At 37.4% G+C, this 22,831-nt stretch overlaps 1 protein-coding gene across 6 annotated transcripts in view; it reads right to left on the bottom strand.

Moving 5' to 3' along the window:
• PTBP2 (polypyrimidine tract binding protein 2) overlaps positions 1 to 21,993 on the bottom strand; it is a 79,230-nt gene extending 57,237 nt beyond the window's left edge. For 2 of the 6 annotated variants that reach the window (XM_086717637.1, XM_086717639.1), the window contains exons 1-2: positions 21,846 to 21,993; positions 20,118 to 20,148 (exon numbers count right to left, since the gene is read on the bottom strand). In XM_086717637.1, coding sequence (XP_086573763.1) covers positions 20,118 to 20,148; positions 21,846 to 21,853 — 39 coding nt within the window. In that variant the 5' untranslated portion in view covers positions 21,854 to 21,993. Of the gene's footprint in view, positions 1 to 6,609; positions 6,639 to 20,117; positions 20,149 to 21,482; positions 21,606 to 21,845 lie in introns of those variants that run through there. The other 4 variants (XM_086717640.1, XM_086717641.1, XM_086717642.1 and 1 more) reach the window with 3 other exon arrangements.
• Positions 21,994 to 22,831: the final 838 nt, after the last annotated feature.

Below are 22,831 nucleotides of genomic sequence, written 5' to 3'. Positions count from 1 at the left end.
GTCATGATCTCACAGTCTGTGAGTTCAGGCTCCGCGTTGGGCTCCATGCTGACAGCTCAGAGCCTGGAGCCTGCTTCAGATTCTGTGTCTCCCTCTCTCTCTGCCCCTCCCCCGCTCATGCTCGCTCACGCTCTGTCAAAAATAAACATTAAAAAAAAAAATTTTTTTTTAAAGTTATGTTGGCTTTTCCACTGAATATAAAGCTTACCACTACTATGCCCAATATAAGTGATTCTATAGTACTAATAACGTTAATGTTTCCACATTAACTGATAGGACAATTTTATTTGCTATATCTTGACACTGATGCTTAACTTGGAAAAGATATAAAATCAAATGACTCAACAGAATCGTGATTGATGGTTGTTCCACAATACTGGCTATGGAAACAAACTAAATTAGAACTTAAATTCGGAATAACAATCTCTACTAAAAATACATATTTTTATAATTAATTCATCTAAGATGGATGTCAATTGATTTTAGATTCCGTTAAAAAAAGAAATGAAGTGTTAAGATACGCATTGATGTGCTTTTTAAAATCTGACCACAGAAACTTTTTCCTGTATAATGACCATTTCATGAGAAATTAGTATCCCACAAAAACAATCAGAAAAATGCTAACATGGAAAGATACAACTTATACGTCAAAGAAAAAATAAGCGTAAACATATAGGATAAGTATAAAAGCACATTTAAATGACATTTTACAATCATTCCAGTATTTGAAATTTTTTAAATTTTATTATTAGATATTATGTTCATCATAATAGTACAATCCAAGTACCATCCATCACTCCCAGGTGGAAGAGCTGCTGAAACTACCAGGAAGGCAAGCAGTAACTGGAGGCTGAGACTGACAAGAGTCCTGGACTCTGCCAGGTTTCAGGACTAAGAACTGCCCGAAGACTTTCTTTTCTGGAGAAGAAGGAACCACGACAGAAAGTCATGGGGCAAGGATGCCAACATCAAGTTCCTGAGAAAAACTAGATTTTCAGAAAGGAAGTAACTCACTCACATGACTATTCCTGGTGTCCTTGACAAACCTCAGGTTGAGAATGATCAAAGGAAAAAAATGAAACAAGACAGCACAATTATACATCACCAAACCATGCAGACAAGAACAAAAGCTTAGGAAATAATGAAGCCACAAGATGAAGCTGGCCTAGTGAATAACCTTTATGGAACAAACTGATACCATTTTAAGCCAGCAGGACTTTGGCTTATGAGAAATAAACTTGCCTATTTCTGCCACTATGTTCTGCATTTTATTACAGTAACTTAGCCTTCACCCTAACACATATTTACCTGTAATGTGAAGAAATGGCACTGCCATTTTTATTTAACTGGTTATCTCTATAAGGTCACAAAAATTGAAACTGATCCCTATCTAATACAATACACAAAAAATAGTAATTTTCTGATGGGTTACAGACAAATGTAAGAGGCGTTAATTTAAAAATTTCTGTAACGTATGAAGATATCTTTATGACCCTCAGGTCATGTAAGGACTTTTTAAGTTATAACACAAGAAAATGAACCGTGTGAGAAAATACTCCTACAGAGTGGCCACAAAATTTCTCTAAAAGAAACTGTATCCCAACAACAGATGAAAACATAAAAACTATTACTAGAGATGGCTTTAAAGATTTCCAACAATCAACAGCAAAGATATCAATAAGAACAAGGCAAAGATTCAAATGGTGGAAAAAGAACACATAAATAATTTTAATTATGATGGCAATGGGAACTCATGGCCATATTAAAACTCTATACATTAAAATTAGCAGTTTTTATTCATCAAAACACAGTATTAAGTGAAAAGGAAATCTACAAACTAGGAAATGATATGAGTAACATAAATAACAGAGAATCAATAGCAATACATAAAAAACTATAAAGTTGGTTAAATTCAAATTTTTATTAGGCAAAGACATAAATAGAGATTTCATAAAATTTCACAAAAGAAACACTAATGACCATAAATATGTCGGGAGAAAATAAAGATGTAACGCCTCATTAATAATTAGGGAAATATAAAGAAAGACCAAAGAAATTATTACATACCAAGATGGCAAAAACCAAGTAATTTAACACTTGACCAAGTGCTGATGAGAATCTGAAACAGTAAGAACTCTTGTATACTACTGTTAACATTAACTGGAGCAAAACACCGACAAATAATCTGTACTACCTTATGAAGTTTAACACACTGTACATCCTAGCAATACTTGTCCTTAGATATGTACCCTCAAAAACTTTTGCACACATGAACCAAGTAGTACAAGTATGTTCAGAGCAGCATTATTCTTAAAGTCAAAAACAGTAAATGACCCAGAGGAATTCCAACAAGAAAAGAGATAGATCAGGGTATTTTAAAAGATGAATACTACATTGCAAAGAGTTACTACATAACTATATACAAAAGCATGACTAATAATTAAAAACACTGTTAAAGTAAAACACAAGTGAGAGAAACAGAAAATAGGCATACCATTTTCACAAAACTAAAAATATAAAACAATACATTTTTGTCATTTACATGACAAAATATGAAAAAGATAAAGTAATTCTGGGCAGTCACTACTCATAGCAGGGTAGAGGGATATTAAAAGGAACACATAAGCATATAAAACAGCACTGAAAACATTCCATATTAATTAATTCCAAATATTAATTTAGAAACTTCAAGTCCAAAATGATGCAAACGTAAAGTTCTCCACAGTCCAAAATTTGTCCTTAAATTCAATACAATTCCTTTCCAAAAATGTATATATATCTACATTTTTATTATTCATACAAAACAGAATCACACCATACCTGCTGCTTAACACCATTCTCCTTTCATTTAATAAAACAGCTTAGAGATTTTTTAAAAAAAAGATCAACGCTACTAATCTAGTTCATTTTATCAACAGCTTCGTAGCATTCTAGTATATTAGTATACTACGGTTTTTTAAATTCTCCAACTGATATGTTTCAGTTATGTGCAATTCATCCTTGTATTTAAATACCTGTCAAAGTCTCAAAAGCAGATCATAATCTATGTAATGAGTAACTCAATAAATTCCATAAAGAAGAAATTGTGCAAACCATATTTGCTCAAACAGAATAAGATATTTTGAGGGGAAAAAAACTGAACAAAATTCAACTGTTTTATTTTACCTTTTTTTTTTTTTTTTCCAAATAGAGAGAGATACAGTGGGTAAGGGGCAGAAAGAGGCTCGATCTCCGGACCCTGAGATCATGACCTGAGCTGAAATCAAAGAGACACTTAACCAGCTGAGCTACCCAGGCAGCACTCTGAAAATTCAATGTTTTAATCAGATGAAATTTTGAAATAATTCCTATATAACTTGGATCAAAATGAGAATATAAACTTCAAATGCAGACGATTATAAAATTTTAGAAAGACTAGTTACCCCATTTAAAAAATTGGGCAAAAGATTAATATGAAAAGCTGTTTAACCCTGATCATAGAAGAAAACAAATTCAAATTAATACTACATTTAGGTGCCACCTCATCTATCAGACTGGCAAAACCCCAATCACTAAACAATATACTCTATTCAACAAGCTATCGGGAATGGAGGCACTCATATATTTTCTATACAGCAGTACAAAAAAAAAAAAAAAAAAAAGACAAAAATTTCCCTGTACAGCCATGGAGTGATCTCCAGGATAAACTTATCATTAAAAAGGAAGTTGTAGCTGTTATAACCTGTATACACTGTCACTCTCTCTACGGTGATGGGAAGGAGAATGTAGGAAGCAATTCACATTTGTTTACATTACACAAAAGAAGGATAAGCCAAAAAATGATGAAAATGACACCTATAATGGGATAGACAAAGCAAAGGAGAGTGGACAGGAAGTATTAACCAGACTTCTATAAATGTAGTTTATTTTACTTTTGATTTGTGAAAATTTAGCCAAAAATGTTAGGGGGGAAAAAATCCCTAAAAATCAAAACCAAATGAAAACATGAAACCTATCAGCTTGGTAGTAGAACCACACACAGAATTCTTTCAATAAACTTTGATATTCTGTTTTTATACTATAAGGACAAAAATAACTGCAAAGAAAGTTTAAACTGTATTCAGTAATTATAATGTCAGTGTAATACTGATGTTCCTTTTTAACTAGTGTATATATATGTACATATATTACAATTTTAATGTTAGCAAGCAAAATTATTCAATTTATACAAGAGGTAGAAATATAAAATCAGAAAAGTAAAAACTGTAAAGTTAAATTGGAAATAACAAATGAGCTCACAATACTATGTCTCCAAATTATTTGCTAGCTCTGTTCACTAAAAGGGCTTTGAAGTAATGACCACCTAACAGCAATTAGCACCTTTGCACCCACGTTACTGTGGTCTCTTAAGGACCACTACTCACCCAAAGAAACCAGGATTTTTTTTAAAGAAATGGCTAAGATCTAGAACAAGAAATGATACTTCAAGCAAGTAAGTATCATAGCTACTGGTGTTATAAGCTCTCAATAGCTCGAAATGAAAAATTAAAGACTTCTTAAAGAATGATCATTGCAATAAGACTGGGAAATAAATGTAGAAGCCTGTTTTCTTATAAAAAGGGAATTCCAGTATGACAAAATACTGACGTAAAAAGTTAACAGAAAAATCTAAAATAGGCGGGGGCGGGGGGAGGAGTGGATCACCATTTTTGCAATACCCAACGAAACTGCAATTATTAACTAATAAAATCAAGAAGGTATGAAAGGATAATGGGAGCACTATACTGGATACATCATGCTAACCAAACCTGAACCTCCTGATAAACGTTAACGTCACAAAAAGATAACGAGATATGTTCCTCCTGGTGTGATACAATAGGAAAAACACACAGTGCATCTACAAAATATTCCTGCTAAAAATTAAACCTGAATCTGATCAAGCCTCACCTCAGGAAATAGGACATGAGGAACATGTAAAACAATGACATGGAAGTATAATCACCAAAATCAACAAAGTGGAAAACCGTACAGAATAGGTGACGCAGTTTCTCTAATAAGCAATAAAAGAAAAAGCAATAAAGGGAATGGAAGGTAAACTGATTCATAGTTATCTTTATAGAGACTTAAAAGACGTTACCCAAACCAGCATACTGACTTTCCTTGGATCCTGATTTGAAAGAGGAAAAAAAGACATTTTTTTTTAAATGTTTATTTATTCAGAGAGACAGCACAAGCAGGAAAGGGGCAGAGAGAGAGAGGGAGACACAGAATCTGAAGCAGGTTCTAGGTTCTGAGCTGTCTGCGCAGAGCCTGACACAGGGCTCAAACCCACAAACTGTGCGATCATGACCTGAGCCAAAGTCAGACACTTAACTGACTGAGCCAACCAGGCACCAAGACATTTCTGAGGCAAATGGAAAATTCTTACTGCTGAAAATTAGATATTAAGAAATTATTTTAAATTTTATTAAGGTATAATAATGGTATCAATATCATCCTTAGGAGATTATTATGTTAGAGACACACGATAAAGTATTTAGTGAGGACATGAAATGATCTCTGAGATTTACTTTAATATTCTCCAACAGGAAGGATTTGTGTATTACTGTACCATTACCATTCACACTACTTTTTATGTATCTTGAAAGTTTAATAATGAAGTTTTAAAAAAATTTAAAAAGGGAAAAAAATTGACACAAATAAATGGAAAGACATTCTGTGCTCCTGGTTTGGAAAAAAATCAGTATCATTAAAATGTTCATACTACCCAAAGCAATCTACAAATTCAATGCAATCCCTATCAAAATTCCAACAGCGGGGCGCCTGGGTGGCGCAGTCGGTTGAGCGTCCGACTTCAGCCAGGTCAGGATCTCGCGGTCCGTGAGTTCGAGCCCCGCATCAGGCTCTGGGCTGATGGCTCGGAGCCTGGAGCCTGGAGCCTGTTTCTGATTCCGTGTCTCCCTCTCTCTCTGCCCCTCCCCCATTCATGCTCTGTCTCTCTCTGTCCCAAAAATAAATAAAAAACGTTGAAAAAAAAATAAAAAAAAAACAAAATTCCAACAGCATTTTTCACAGAAATAGAACACACAATCCTACTATTTGTACAGAACCACAAAGGACCCTGAAGAGTTAAAGCAATCTTGATAAAGAAGAACAAAGCTGAAGGCATCACACTCCCTGATTTCAAACTAGTAATCAAAACACGATGGTACTGGCCTAAAAACTAGATACATAGATCAATAGAAAAGAAATGCAACCATACATACATACATACACACACACACACACACACATACACACATATATGGTCAATTAATTTATGACAAAGGAGCCAAAAATATACAATGGGGAAACAGTCTCTTCAATAAATGGTGCTGGGAAAACTGAACAGCCACATATAAAAAGAATGAAACTAGACTACTATCTCAAACTATACACAAAAACTAACTCAAAATGAATTAAATACTTGAATATAAGATCTGAAAGCATAAAACTCAAAGAAAACATAGGTGCTAAGCTCCTTAACAAGAGTCTAGGCAATGATATTTTGGATTTGACACCAAAGGCAACCTGAGGACCTACAGAATGGGAGAAAATATTTTCAAGTCATATACAGTTGTCCCCTCTTACCTATAATTTCAGTTACTCATGGCCAACCATAGCCTGGAAGTAGATGATCCTTCTTCTGAGGTATTGTCAGAAGGTCAAGACTCTTCCTACAGCATAAACTCTAGAAATTCTTCACTGAGTCTGTTGATAAATTTCCTCAATTGCCTTTTTTGGGGGAGGGTGAAGGGAAAAGGGGTTTCTGAAATAACTATTTTGTTCTTCTCTTTAAGTGATAATTTAGCGGACTACAAAATAACAGGTAGGTAGTTATTTTCATTCAACACCTTGAAGATACTATTTCACCATCTTCTGGACCCCCATGTTGCTGAAGAAGCATATTGTATCTTTACAGTTGTTACTCCTTCTTGGGAAATCTGGTTTTTCTATGGCTGCTTTAAAGCTCTTCCGTGTGTCTAATGGCTTGCTCTTTCACTGTGATGTGGCTAGGTTTTCTTGTGCTTCCTAACTCTAAGAATTCATGAAGCTCATCAATTTTGGTAAATTAGGAGGTTTTTAAACTTTCATATTCCACTTCCCTGCAATCTTTAACTTTCACTTTCTGGTAGTCTAGATAATGTTATTAGAATTTCTCTTCCTTTCCTCTTTTAACCTCTGCTTTTTTGTTGCTCTGTGTTAAATTCTGAGTAATTTTTATGTTTTAATTTACTAATTCTCTCTGTAGGGTTATCTGCCCAGCTATTTTTAACCTGGACTCAAAGCTCTCTTAAAAACTTATGTACAGGGGCGCCTGGGTGGCTCAGTTGGTTAAGCGTCCGACTTCGGCTCAGGTCATAATCTCGCGGTCTGTGGGTTCGAGCCCCGCGTTGGGCTCTGTGCTGACAGCTCAGAGCCTGGAGCCTGTTTCAGATTCTGTGTCTCCCTCTTCCTCTGACCCTCCCCTGTTCATGCTCTCTCTCTCTCAAAGATAAATAAATGTTAAAAAAAAAAAAAAAAAAAAAAACTTATGTACACTTGAGGGGATACCTGGCTGGCTCAGCTTGGAAAAGCATGCGACTCCTTTGATTTCAGGGTCTTGAGATTACTAAAGATTACTTGAGATTACTAAAAAAAATTAGTAAGCTATTGAAAAAAATTATGTACACCTGAAACTAATACTATGTATGTCAACTATACTTCAATAAAAAATTTAATTTGGGGGCACCAGTGTGGTTCAGTCAGTTAAGCATTTGACTTCAGCTCAGATAATGATCTTGTGGCTCATGAGTTTGAGCCCTGCATCAGAGACTCTGCTGTCAGCGGGGAGCTGGCTTCAGATCGTCTCCCTCTCTCTCTGCCCCTCCCCTACCTGGCACATGTGTGCATACACTCTCTCTCAAAAATAAATAAACTTTTTAAAAATTTTAATTTTAATTTTTAAAGAAAAAATTTTGTCTCTAACAGCCAGTTAAAAAAGTTCATATCTGGGAGTCCACTGGGACTCCCAGTCCACTCCACTGGGAGTTCAAATCTGGGATTTGGGTATTCCTTCCAAATCAGGTGTACAGAGTAAAGAGCTACAGTAACAACCATGATCCTCATTTGAGCACTTATGTGCCATTCTGTGCTAAATCTTACATGTTATTTCATTTAATCTCCAAAATAACTTTTGAGGTAAGTCCTATTAAGACCATTTAAAAATTTGTTAAACTAAAGCTCAGAGATTACCTTCAATGTTATAGAGAGGCCATACTCTAGCCTGCTAGCAAATTCTAAATCACATACTCTTGACAAGACCTCCACTAAAAAATTCTTGTCTACCATCAATAACTACAATTTAACTTGAACTTTAATACTGTCTTTCCATCATACAAATTTTAAGTGAACTTTAAGATACATTTCTTTTACATATCCTTTAAGAATACTGATAACAGATGTCTACTGAACTATGCTGAGCAGACAATGATGAACACAAAAAAGGTGAAAGAAGTTATTATAAGAAATATTATTGGGAATAACATTACAGACACACACAAAAATCAAATATGTCTTCTAATGTAAAAACATACCACCACTTATAAAATATTACCAAAAACAAACAAAAAGAATATGATAGATCCAACACCAATTGACAGATACATGAACATTTTAAATTATAACATCAGAACACAATTAGTAGATGCAGACTCGGGGGGCAATTCTGTGGAATCAACAAGTTTTCTTCAAAAATAAAATGCAATGAGACGCCTGGGTGGCTTAGCTGGTTAAGCATCCGACTTCATCTCAGGTCATGATATTACTGCCTGTGATTTCCAGCCCCGCATCAGGCTCTGTGCAGCGCTCTGTGCTGATAGCTCAGAGCCTGAAGCCTGATTCAGATTCTTTGTCCCTCCCCTGCTCCCTCTCTGTCTCTCTCTGTCTCTCTCTCTCTCAAAAATAAAATAAAACATGAAAAAAAAATGTTTAATAAAATGCAATGTTAAAAAAAAACAAACTTCACGAAAGGATAACATGCAGATTAAAAAAAAAACTAAAAAAAGGCTTATCAACCTATTGAATTTGCTCATCTTGTTTCATCCTGATCTCTCCTTCTCACCAAAAAAACAAAACAAAAAAAAAAAAAACAAACCAACAAAAAACCCTGTAACAAATACTTTGACGTTTATGAGACAATTAAAATGTTTTTTTATTCAATTTTCTTTTTAGGTTTTTAATTTAGTTTTTGAGAGAGAGACACAGATCACAAGAGGTGGAGGGGCAGAGAGAGGGGGATCCACAGAATCAGAAGCAGACCTCAGGCTCTGAGCTGTCAGCACAGAACCGGACACATGACTCGAACTCACAGACCATGAGATCATGACCTAAGCTAAAGTCGGATGCTTAACTGACTGAGCCACCCAGGCACCCCAAAAATTAAAAATTTTAACATTAATTTGGCACTTGATAACATTAAGGAATGTTTTTTTTTTCTGTCCTTAACAGTATTCTGGTTATATCAAAAAAAAAAAAAAAAATTCTTATCTTTATGAGACACACCAAAACATTACAAGTAAAATACTGTATCTGCTACTCATCTCAAAATAACATAGACGAGGGGCACCTGGGAGGCTCAGTCAGTTAAGCATCCAACTTCGGCTCAGGTCATGATCTCGCAGTTCATGAGTTCGAGCCCCACGTCAGGCTCTGTGCTGACAGCTCAGAGCCTGGAGCCTGTTTCAGTTTCTGTGTCCCCCTTCCTCTCCGCCCCACCCCTGCTTGTGCTCTTTCTCTCTGTCTTTCAAAAATGAATAAACATAAAAAAAAATTTTTTTTAAATAACATAGGAGAAAAGTACAGTGAATATCACAAATTCTAGCAATGGTTTATTGATTATTGGGACTAAGTGACAAATAGTGGTTCATAACTATCAGGTCTTTTTCTATGTTCAAATTTCACAATAGGTATAAAAAAATCATTGCTCAAAAACACATCTTTCATGAGAAGTTTCTGTGATACTTTTACCACTTCTAAAGCAAAAATATTACTTAACCACCTTAAGCCCCTAATGCAGTATGTCCAAAACTAAATATTACACTTTAGCAACACAAAGAGACCACATAAGAGTTTAAATTTTAAATTTATAGAGACTCATGATTCTAATTTATAGCACCCCACGTAATACCAAAGCCAGTCTTCTTGGAGTTAATTCTCCAAATTCTAACAAGAGGATAATAATGAGCTACTTTTTACGTATGGGAACTTACCAGTATTTACAGAATAGTGCCTACCAGATGAAGTACAGATTTCATAACCTGCACTTGAGACCTTCTACAACCTATGTGCCATCTTTCTCTCAAATTCATATACAAATCTACTGACACAAAAGCTATTCAGTGGTTCTCAATTTGTGCCAGCCCATCAACACAACTCTGGCCATGTCATTCCCTCAACATACACTACTCACCTCCTCTCCCCAACTATTTTTTTTTTTAATTTTTTTTTTCAACGTTTATTTATTTTTGGGACAGAGAGAGACAGAGCATGAACGGGGGAGGAGCAGAGAGAGAGGGAGACACAGAATCGGAAACAGGCTCCAGGTTCTGAGCCATCAGCCCAGAGCCCGACGCGGGGCTCGAACTCACGGACCGCGAGATCGTGACCTGGCTGAAGTCGGACGCTTAACCGACTGCGCCACCCAGGCGCCCCTCCCCAACTATTTTTAATGTACAGGTCACAACTCACTACTTTCGTGAGGTCTACTCTGATCCTACCAAACCAGACTAATCTCTTTTATAACAGCCATAGGCACTTGCTTAAACCTTGTGTTATCTCTTTAGCCAGATGAGGTCCTAGAAGACACAGCTCTTTTGGATCTCCAGCAAAAAGGAAGAATGTTATGAAATAAAATTGATGTTTATCTTTTCACTGATAAGTGGCTTGAGATGATAAGCATACTGAAGCCAGACCCATTAGGAGTTATTAAATATTTAGTGTGTATGTACTACTTAACACATACTACTGATGATGGAAGAGCAATAAAACAAATAAGGTCCCTGCCTCTACCCTCAAAGAGCACATATTCTCAGTGTTTCTGAATTGCCAGTTAACAGTGTTGGCATTTTGTAGACACACTATAAATGTCTGTAACTTGCAATTCAAATATAAACACCTAAGCATGCATATGTAGCATTTTAAGAAAAATCACACTCTAAAAGCCCAAACAGAAGTTTTTAATAACATACTTACTATAAACAACCAGTTATATTCAATCGTTACAAAAAGTAACATCTAGCATTATTTCATTGCAATTATCTAAAAAGCCCATGTTGGTGAATTCACATCTCAAACAGTTAAGTTCAGCAATTTACAAACAGTGCTTTCTAAATACCAGTGAGATCCAACATGGAAAATGCTAATAACTTATTTTAACAAATATGTCCTCTATTGTCCAGTTTTAAAGGCTTCATTTAGTAGTTAATTTAGTATGAGAGCTAGCACCAATTTCACTGTTTAAAATATCCATCCAAAAAAAAAAAAAATAAAAAAATAAAATATCCATCCAAAAAGTTAACATTTTACCACAAGGAGTATAATCTTGAATTACTGTGCAATCACTTCATTCATTTCTGTTTTCCTCAGTAAAAGGCCGATTATACTGTGATTTCAGTGGCAAAATGGTTAAGAGTATAGAAATGAAACCATGAAGTTAATTACAAATTACAAAGAACAAAAAAACCATTTTACAGAAATGCAACAAATCTCTTCATTAAAAATTCACAAATTTCTGAGGCGCCTGGGTGGCTCAGTTGGTTAAGCACCCAACTTGTGATTTCAGCTCAGATCCTGATCTCCTGATCATGAGATTAAGCCCCTTGCCAGACTCTGTGCTGAGTGTGGAGCCTGCTAAGAATTCTCTCTCCCTCTCTTTCTGCCCCCACTCAGAATAAATAAATAAATTTTTTAAAAAATCTTTAAAAAAAAACTCACATATTTCTTTTTATACTCTCACTAAGCTAACCAAAAAGAAGTCTAAAATCAACTGAGTAGCTACATCAAATTTATAAGGGTAATGAAAAATGAAATTTCAACAAACCCTAAAGTTATAAAATTCAGATATTCTATATGTAGTGCAAATCAGTTAATATTAACTGAGGACCTGGTTTGTTAAAAATACTTTTTATGCATAATCACATTTAATCTTCAAAACTATTATAATCTCATCTAAAAAGTAAAGGACCTGAAGCTAAAAACATTTAAGATCAAATAAAAAAAAAACTATACTCCTTAATAATACAAATAAATCTATATGTCCAACACTACATGAAGAAATTTAAAGTAATAATCTGTAAGAACATGTACCTACAATGTGTACAGGAAATCAATTTTACACAGAAATGTAACAAAGATGATCATTAAAATAGGTCAGGTATACAAAAAGGCAGTTCACAGGACAAGATATATAAAGTCAAATTCTCAAAATCTCACCCATTTCAAAATATAAATTGTAAAACGACTTTTTAGCCTAAAATTAGGTGATACTCTAAATTGTTCAAAACCCAGAATTAATAAGGGTGTGGAGAAACAGGCATTCCCATACATAGTTGTGGAAAGAATCCTTTTGGCATTCTGGTTTTCATAAACTTTTAAACTGTAAATTTCATTTGACACAGGATTTTTACTTCCATTGTAAATATTTCCACATACTCTTTAACTGCAAACTAGAATCAAACTATGTCATCAACATAGAAACGACATTGTGGTGTAGCCATATAACAAAGAATGAGGCAGATCTAGAACTACAGACCACATTATGTAATTTTTTTTGAAAAAAGGAAAAAGTAGGTGGACTTGTACTTCCAGGCAAGACGGTGTAATATGCACGAGTTTCCCACTGAAACTTAAAAAAAAAAAAAAAAAAAAAAAAAAAATTACACAGGACATGTGTAACAATGGTTTTCAAGAACCAGACAATGATGGACAATGATCCCTGAAATTCAGAAAACAAGTAAGGTCAGTCCATGATTGCCCCAGCTTACTATCTTGAAAGACCAGGCCATGGCACAGCCCAGGTGGAGAAAATGGCCAAACTTCAAAAACTCCCTAAGAGGACATGAGTCCAAGGAGACCAAAGCAAGTAGGGTTTCTGCAGCAAAGTACCAAAGAGAGTTGCACAGAGGCAGCTCTGGGAATCTGTGGAAAATCCCCCCGAATATTCAATGCATGCACACAACTGTGTTGTGAGTAATATAGAAAATATTTTTCTTATTGTTTAAGTAGTATTTAAAAGATAATTGGCTGTTTCAACAAATAATATATGACTTGTAACATATACAAAAGTAAAATATATGATACCAATAGTACAGAGGCCAAGAGAGAAGAAATAAGTCTTGAAGGAAGACTGTAAGTTAGAGATGTATGATACAACTCCTAAAACCAGCCACCAATATAACCAGAGTTATAAGCTAATCAGTTAACAAGAGATATAATGGAATTAAAACAGTATCCATCCAAAAGATAGCAGAAAAAGGGAACAAAGAACACAAAGCACAAACAGAAAAACAGCAAAGTAGTAGTTTTAAAACTAATCTTATTAGTCAAAACAAGAGAGTGTAAGTTGGATGTAAAAATGGAATTCCAACTTTATGCTATCTACAAAAAACACATTTTAAATCTAAGGACACAAATAGGTTGAAAGTAAAAGAATGGAAAAAGATATACCATGTGAACACTATTCAAAAGAAAGCCAGAATGGCTATATCATAAAAGTAGATTTTAAAGCAAAGAGTATCACCAAGGATAAAATGGTCACTACATAATAAAAAAGGAGTCAATGCACAAAGAAGTCATAGTAATCCTAAACATTCATGTACTAATCATAAACTTAAAAAACATAAATAAACAAATAAATAAATAAATAAATAAATAAAAACTGGAACTGCAAGGAGAAACTTAGACATGCACAGGTAAGGGAGGAAATTTCAATATCCTTCTCTCAATGTGATAGCACAATACACAAAATCAAGAAGGACAGAGATCACTTCAACAACATTATCAATAAACAAATGACATTTATAAAACACTACCCAAGAGCAGAATACACATCTCTATCAAGTGCCCATAAAACTTAAGATATATGATATTTGGATCATAAAACAAGTCTCAACAAATTTACAAAGATTCAATTCTTACAATATGTTCTCTAGCCACAATGGAATTGAATTAAAATAATAAGACACATTGGGGCATCTGTTGGTTAAGTACCCAACTTCGGCCCAGGTCATTATCTCACAGTTCATGGATTCAAGCCCCGTATCAGGTTCTGTGCTGACAGCTTGGAGCCTGTTTCAGAGTGTGTCTCCCTCTCTCTCTGCCCCTCTCCCACGTGCGTGCGCACGTGTGCACGAGTGCGCGAGGGCTCTAGCTCTCTCAAAAACAAACTAAAAAAAAAATTAAACGAGAAAAGTAACAAACATCTATGGAACACTCATAATATTTGGCAATTAAATAAGTAACATACTTCTCATAACACATGGGGCAGAAAAATGTATTACAATGCATTTTGAACTGAATAAAAAGTATGCATGTCAAAATTAGAGAGATGCAGGGGTGCTTAGGTAACTCAGCTTGGGTAGCTCAGTCAGTTAAGTATGCATCTCTTGATTTCAGCTCGGGTCATGATTTCACGGTTCCCAAGTTCCAGCTCCGCATCCAGCTCCGCACTGACAGTGCAGAGCCTGCCTGGGGTTCTCTCTCTCTCTTTCTCTCGAAATGAATAAACTTAAAAAAAAAAAAAAAAAAATCTGAGAGAGGCCACGAAAGCCGTACTTAGGAGGGCAATATATAGGGGCACCTCGATGGCTTAGTCAGTGAAGCGTCCGACTTTGGCTCAGGTCATGATCTCTCAGTTCACAAGTTCAAGCCCAGCTGTGCTAACAGCTCAAAACCTGGAGCCTGCTTCAGATTCTGTGTCTCCCTCTCTCTGCCCCTCCCCTGCTCACGCTCTGTCTCTCCAAAATTTTAATTAAATAAAAAAAGGAAAATATATAGCACTAAACCTCTATGTTAGAAAAGTATCACGTCAACAATACCAGCTTCAACATAACTAAGTTGAAAAAGAACTAAATGCAAAGCAGAAGAAAATTAAAACAGTAGTTATCAATAAAATAGGAAATAGAAAACTCAATGAAACCAAAAGCTGATTTTTGGAGACTATTAATAAAATCAATAATCTCTAGCTAGACTGACAATGAAAAAAAGAGAAAAGACACAAATGATCAATATCAGGAATGAAAAAAGTGACAGCACTACAGATTCTACAGACATCAACAGTATAAAAAGGTAATTATCATAAACAACTCTATACAAATACACTCAGTAACTTGGATGAAATGGACTAATTCACACAGAAGGCACAAATCACCAAAGTTCACTTAAGAAGAAATAGATAACCTGAGTAGTCCTGGATCTATTAAATAGACTAAATGTGTCATTTAAAACCTCCACAAAGAAAACAACATCAGGCCCACACAACTTCACTGGTGAACTGCCCAAACATTTAAGAGAGAATAGCATTTAGGTGTTCACCCTAATATCATCACTTCTATTCAGCACTGTACTAAGATATCACAGGAAAAAAACGGCATCCAGATAGGAAAGAAAGGAAAAACTAAGACGGTCTATGTAGAAAACCTGATAGCGTCTACAAAAAAAACTATTATATCTTAACAAGTGAGTATGGCAAGAGTGAATAATACAAGAACAATACACAAAATATTTGTATTTTTCTCCACTACTAACTAGAAACTGAGATTTTAAAAATACCATTTATAACAGCACCAAAAAACACTGAAATAGGAATAAATCTGACAAAAATGTACAAAAACTGTACAATGAAAACTAAACACTGCTGGGGCGCCTGGGTGGCTCAGTGGGTTAAGCATCCAGTGCCTGATTTCGACTCAGATCATGATCTCACGGTTTGTGGGTTCGAGCCCTGCATCGGGCTTCTGTCAGTACAGAGCCTGCTTGGGATTCTCTCTCTCCCCTTCCCTCTGCCCCTCCCTCATTCCTGCACACATGTGCACTCTCACTCTCTCTCAAAATAAATTTTAAAAAACCTAAACACTGCTAAAAGAAATTAAAGAAGATCTAAGTAAATGGATAAATTGTGTTCATGAGTGGGAAACTTCAACATTGTCATGATGTCAATTTACCTCAAATTGCTTTTTACATTCAAGTTACTTCCAATAAAATCCCAGCAAGCTTTTCTGTAGAAACTGACTCCTATAAAAACATGAAGGACATAGAAGAGCCAAAACAACTTTAAAAAAAAAATAAAGAAAACCATGATTGCTTGATGTCAAGCCTTAACATAAAGTCACAGTAATTAAGACAGTATGTTTTTGGCATCTACATGGACAAAAATGGGTCAATGGAAAAGGATACAGTACAGAAATAGAACCACTCATACAGATAGCTGATTTTTGACAAAGGTGCAAAGCAATTCAATGAACAGAAGACAGCCTTTTCAACAGTGCTGGAAAAAGTTTAACTCCATACCCCCCAAAAAAGAAATGCACCATATTAAAAAAAGAAAAGAAAGAAAAAAAAAAACTCAAATGCAAAACCCAAAACTATGAAACTTCTATTACAAATCAAAGGAAAAAAATCTTTGTGACCTTGGGTTAGGCAAAGATGACTTAGACAAGACATGAACAGCACAAGCCATAAGAAGACAAAAATGGTAAAGGTCATCAGAATTAAAAATTGCTGTTCTTTAAAAGACACTACTGGGTGCCTGGGTGGCGCAGTCGGTTAAGTGTCCGACTTCAGCCAGGTCACGATCTCGCGATCCGTGAGTTCGAGCCCCGCGTCAGGCTTTGGGCTGATGGCTCAGAGCCTGGAGCCTATTTCCTATTCTGGGTCTCCCTCTCTCTCTGCCCCTCCCCCGTTCATGCTCTGTCTCTCTCTGTCCCAAAAATAAATAAACGTTGAAAAAAAAATTTTTTTAAATAAAAGACACTACAGGGGCGCCTGGGTGGCGCAGTCGGTTAAGCGTCCGACTTCAGCCAGGTCACGATCTCGCGGTCCGTGAGTTCGAGCCCCGCATCAGGCTCTGGGCTGATGGCTCAGAGCCTGGAGCCTGTTTCCGATTCTGTGTCTCCCTCTCTCTCTGCTCCTCCCCCGTTCATGCTCTGTCTCTCTCTGTCCCAAAAATAAATAAACGTTGAAAAAAAAAAAAATTTAAATAAAAGACACTACTGAGAGAATGAAATTACAAATGGCAAAAAAAAAAAAAAAAATCTATGAACCATATATCTGATAAAGGACTTATAACCAGAATGAAGGCTTCTTAAAACTCAATAGTAACCCAATTTAAAAAGTGGGCAGGCAATCTCAAGAGATACTTCAACAAAGATGATATGCAGCTGGCAAAAGAAAACACATGAAAAGATATTTAACATAACAGACATTAGTGAAATGCAAATTAAAACCACAAGATTACCACTTCACCCCCTCTAGAATGTCTAGAATCAGAAAGACAAGCATTGGAAAGGATGCAGAAGGACTGGAAATCTCATACCCTATTGGTGGCAATGTAAAATTATACAACCACTTTGGAAAATAGTCGGCAGTTTCTTAAAAAGTTAAGAACATATGTGTATCATATGATCTAACCATTCCCATCAAAGGTATTTCCCCAAGACAAACGAAAAGTTCACACAAAGACTTTTACAGGAATGTTCACAGCTTTATTTACAATAGTCAAAAACTGGAAAAAAACCAAATGTCCATCAAGAGTTGAATGATAAATTGCTGTATATCCATAAAATGTAATACTAGTAAGCAATAAAAAGGAATGGACTATTGACAGACAACACGGGTAAATTTCAAAATAATCACAGTGAAATAAAACCAAATAAAAGGGGAGTACATACGGATTCATTTAAAATTCTATAAAATGCCAACAACCTATAGTGACAGAAAGCAGATCAGTGGTTGGAGAAAGAAAGGCAGAAGGAAGGGTTACAAAAGGGCAAAATGATATGTTCATTATCTTGATTGTGATAATGGTCTCATAGATGCTGTATACTTAAAATATGTCCAGTTTATTTTATATCAAATTGAATCTCAATAAAGTTATGTTTTTAAAAGGTAAGATGTGGGCCAGTACATGTGTTATGAATTCATCTGTGTAAGCAAGGATGCTAATGTTTGATAATATACAAAATGGTAACACCTCAGAGGGAAAAAAAGCACCAAGAAAAATTTAACATAATTACCTACACCTGAGAAACAGGACTGGGATTTGGGGAGACCTACCTTCCACTTTGAATTTTTTTAAGGGCACACAGAAATATATATACAATGAGAACTTAACTACTTGTACATATGCATGACTCCAAAGCAAAAATTCTTAACCACTGCCTCAGAAAAGTTCATAAAACAAAACTTCGGTTATTCAAAATTTATATTAAACAAAGGATAAAAAAAAATGGTTGGCAATTATTTTTACATCATTTTCCATTTTTTTCTCCTCAAACCACTAATACAGAAACTGGTAGAACCAATAAACCATACCTGGACATCCAATCCTGAGTCTCCTCCTATCTCTGGGCCTACTCATGGTGGCTCCTGTCTGAATTCCTTCTCTCCTCACCCACTAACAGTGAACAACTCAGACTTGGGTCATTCATTCTTTTACAAAATTCCACAGGATACCTAACTATACATTTTACATCTTGCACTCTTGAGCTATTCCCGATTTCAAATCCTGCCACTACCTCAACTTACAAAATAACACTGCCAAATAAAAATGCCTTCCCCAGAAAAAGCTCTTTCTCCCCCAATGTACATAGTAGAAACTCAACAAATAAGCCTAAATATTAAAGCATGATAAGTGGGGAGCCTGGATGGCTTAGTTGGTTAAGCATCCAACTTTTACTCAGGTCATAACCTCAGGCTCAGGTCATGATCTCATAGTTCATAGGTTCAAGTCCCGTGTTAGGCTCTGTGCTGACAGCTCAGAGCCTGGAGCCTGCTTTAGATTCTGTCTGTCTGTCTGTCTCTCTCTCTGCCCCACACTCCAATGGTGCTCTGTCTCCCTCCCTCTCTCTCTCAAAAATAAATAAAACATTAAAAAAAAAAAATTTAAAGCATGGAAAAGTATCCAGTGTACTACAGGGCAGAGGACAGAAAATAAGCAAGGAAATACAAAATATTCCCTAAAGTATTCTAAAGACTATCACAAAAAATACTGTGAACAGTCACCATCACTATACTAAGGACACAGCCTCTCAAGACTACTCACATTTGAAAGGGGGAAATGTTACTGCATCCAACAAGTATTTGTATATCAGGTTTGGAGTATGTTGTGCCAGCCTTGAAAAATTAAAAAGACAGAAGACAAGGACCATGCCCAAACACGGCAGACAGGTTTGCAAACAAAAATTTTAACATATTATGCTGTTAAAATGTGCAACGATTCAAGGAAATCAAAGGCCTAAGTATTAGAACTAAGGTCTAAAGGAGTAGTTTTCCTGGCCAAAAAGTGAGGGAAAGATTCCAAATGATCTGTACCATAACAGCTATTTTCCTTTAATAGAAAGACAAACCAGCTCTTAACTTCTGACTCTAATTTGAAGCTAATTACTGAAACAAGTTTCGCTTGTTTTAAAGATCAAGATAACTGATTTCTAATGTGGCTCACTACTGACACATTTTAGTCTTCATAATCAAAAGTTAAAAAACACTTAGATTAATAAAATTATATGATTTATGTCAAATCACTTATCTGCCCACTTAAAACCCTAACTTCCCCTCAGAAAATTGGGATATCATTTTTATATTCACAAGTCATGTCTGAAAGCCTTTTTCATTCCCTGAACACCATTCATGCCTAGTTTAGAATGTTCTCACAGACTTTCTAGAAAAACTTAGTTTTGTCTATTTAGATTGTAAATTATATAACCCAACTTTTAAAATTAAATGAAACACTTTACACTTGGGTTTTGTTAACTCTAACTTTCAAAAGCTAACTTAAAAATTTCCACTGATGGTAATAGTAGATTCAGCCATTCTGTTTTCATTAGTTGCAAACAATTTTTTCCTACCTTGACGCCAACTGCAACCTCAGTGACAATTCTGTAAAGAAAAAAAAATAGTTTCAACCTCTTATTCTTTTAATGATCACTGTTGGTCTCTAAAACTTTAGGGTAGTTAACCATTCATAAATCTTCCACTAACCATGCAAATGGAAAACAGATACACAGATGGTCAGTGACAATTCTTTGTACTATTTTAAACTCAGTTTTCTAAAAATTGCTTTCAAACTTAAGATGAAATCACTAAACTCCTGGTATTTTTTAATAACCTATTAAATACCAAAAAGAACAAAACCCCAAGAAACTATAATGCCATTTCCACAAAGCTAGTATACTTAGATTAATAGTTTAAAACTTGAAACAATTCTTTAGTTATCCTGACAGAATCAGAAAACATGAATTCCAGTGCCAACTTTTGCCGTCAATTTTATGTTAACCTGGGGAAATAGCAAACTTCTTTAGATCTAGATTTCATGTGGAAAATTATCTCTAGATAACTTCTCGGACAACTTAAGTTTGGTGACTTTGTTCACTTTGATATGGTCTTCCCTTAATATCTTTTAAAAACACCAAACTCCAAACACTTAATTAAAATAAACTCATATCTTACAGGACTCTTCATATACTGCCACTGATTCTAATAGATGTACTTTTTAAATGATTCGTTTTTATACCCCCAAATGGGCCCAATACAGCTCTCTTTTCGCCCTCAAGGGTGCCTCCTTTCCAACAATTAAATCATTAAGAGTCTTTTCAGATGTAGAGCATTAAGTACCAGGGAGACCCCGGTCCCGGTCGTTTCCCAAAGCCCTTGCCCTCACCTCACTCAGCATTCTATCTGCACTAGGGCTCTCAAAGATGCAGCACGGTTCTGGCTTTTTGTTTTTCCCGAAACCGGTCAAAGTGGCTAAAAAAATGGCCCTGTGTTGACTATCTGCTCTTGTTTCTGCCATGGCTGTTGGCCTTTGCCCATGTGACTGATGCCGACCACAAACACTTGGGTTTTTCAGATGATTTAATTTCTGGGCCCTTTTGCCAAGCCTTGAACGTTTAGGCCCCCACAAAAAGGCATTTTTTTCGGTCTCCCGCCCCCACTACCAGACTCAAGTGAAAACAAAGGAGTATGACATCTGCCTTCCCCCTTCCTCCCGCCGCCGCACGCCCTCCCCGCCCCCCCCCCTTCCCCAGCGGCTCCCACTTAGCTTTCCCCCGAGCTCCCGCCACCGGCATCTCCCCCAGCCTGGGCCCGCCGGGCGAGGCCGGGCAGGTGGAGGACGGCTGGGGTGCACACAGACGCCTTTCTCCCATCCCCTAACAACCCCCACACAGGCCTCTCTCTTTGGCCACAACATTCGCTCCCACAGGCGCGGCTACCCAGGGTTCGGGTCCCAGGTTACGGATCGAAATGGCTCCTAGAGGGGGCAGGGACGGGCCAGACGTTCTGGGGTTCCCACCCCATCCCCCGCCGCCAAGTCCGTGCCCGCTCCCTCTCCGGGGTCGTCGCCCCCGCCATCGCCCCAATGCCTCTCCAGTCTACGAGCCCGCTTTCTTCTCATTTTCTCGACCAGAGCCCGCCGGGGGAAGCGAAGGGAGGGGTGTGTGCGATGGGGCGGGGGTTGGGTAACGGCAGCCCAGCCCTGGGAGGGGCCGCCGGAGGGTTTCTGGCCGACCCCGAACCGGGCCGAAGGAGGGTCCAAATCCCCTCTCACACACTTCCTTCCCGGCCCCATTACATACCCGTCCATTGCCGAACCGGACAAAGCTTCGCTCACAAGAACCGAGCCACGCAGCCAGGGAGACACACAAGCGGCTAGAAAATGGCGGCCAGGGCCCGACGGAAATTGCCGAAGGTGTCGGAGCGCACGGGGCAGCGCGCGGCAGCGGCGGCGGCGGAAAGAGCCGAGCGCGCCGGCGCCCGGCTGCGGGAGGCGAGCGGCGGGGCGCGGGGACGAGGGGGAGTGGGCGCCGTCGCCGCCGCCTCTTCCTCCGCGCGGCCGCGCGCCTGGGGCCCTCCGCCCTCCGCCCTCCGCCCTGTGGGCCCAGGCCTGCTGCGGTGGAGCAGGGCGGCCTAGCTTCTTTTTGCACGCGCCTCTGAGGAGTCCCTGATGTCTTTCTTGGGCAGCGTGGATGGAACACCTCTCAACCCTTCACACCCATTGCCCTGGATCTCACGGGGGTGGTCCCAGAACTGCACGACTGCCACCAAGCAGCCTCCACTTTTAACTCCAAACCAGGTCCCAACTTGGCCACCCTCGACCTACTTGGGCAAAGGAAAAACCATTTTATAGCTGTCCTCCTACGCCATCTTTTATTTGCAGACCCTCTCCATCCTCTCAAACACACACACACACACACACACACACACACACACAAAACCTTTACCCCACTAAATGAAACCATTGCTTTGTACAAATCAGACTGAACCTAGATTTTTGCTTCCAGACCCTTTTAGTTCCCTGCCAACTGGGAGAGAATGTAATTCTCACCTCAGCTAATGATAATGAGCACTTACAGGAAACACAGTACCTTGGATGGAAAAGAACACAGGTGGAGCCTTGTAATAAAGAGTAGGTATGAAAAATGCAGCGATAGTTAGGATCTACCATTTGGGAGCTCGAAAGGGAAAGTGGGGATGAGAGTGGTGCCTCAGTCTTCATTGGTTAGGGATGGAAGGAACATTGAAATGGGCCACACAAATTGACTCCCTTTTCTGTGTATCTCAC

The sequence above is a fragment of the Puma concolor genome, chromosome C1, assembly GCF_028749965.1.
Source record: "Puma concolor isolate L17-30 chromosome C1, mPumCon1.1.hap2, whole genome shotgun sequence".
In the NCBI taxonomy this organism is placed as follows: Eukaryota; Metazoa; Chordata; class Mammalia; order Carnivora; family Felidae; genus Puma; species Puma concolor.
Note: the sequence above shows the minus strand (reverse complement) of the source record. Positions and strands in the feature narration are given on the sequence as shown.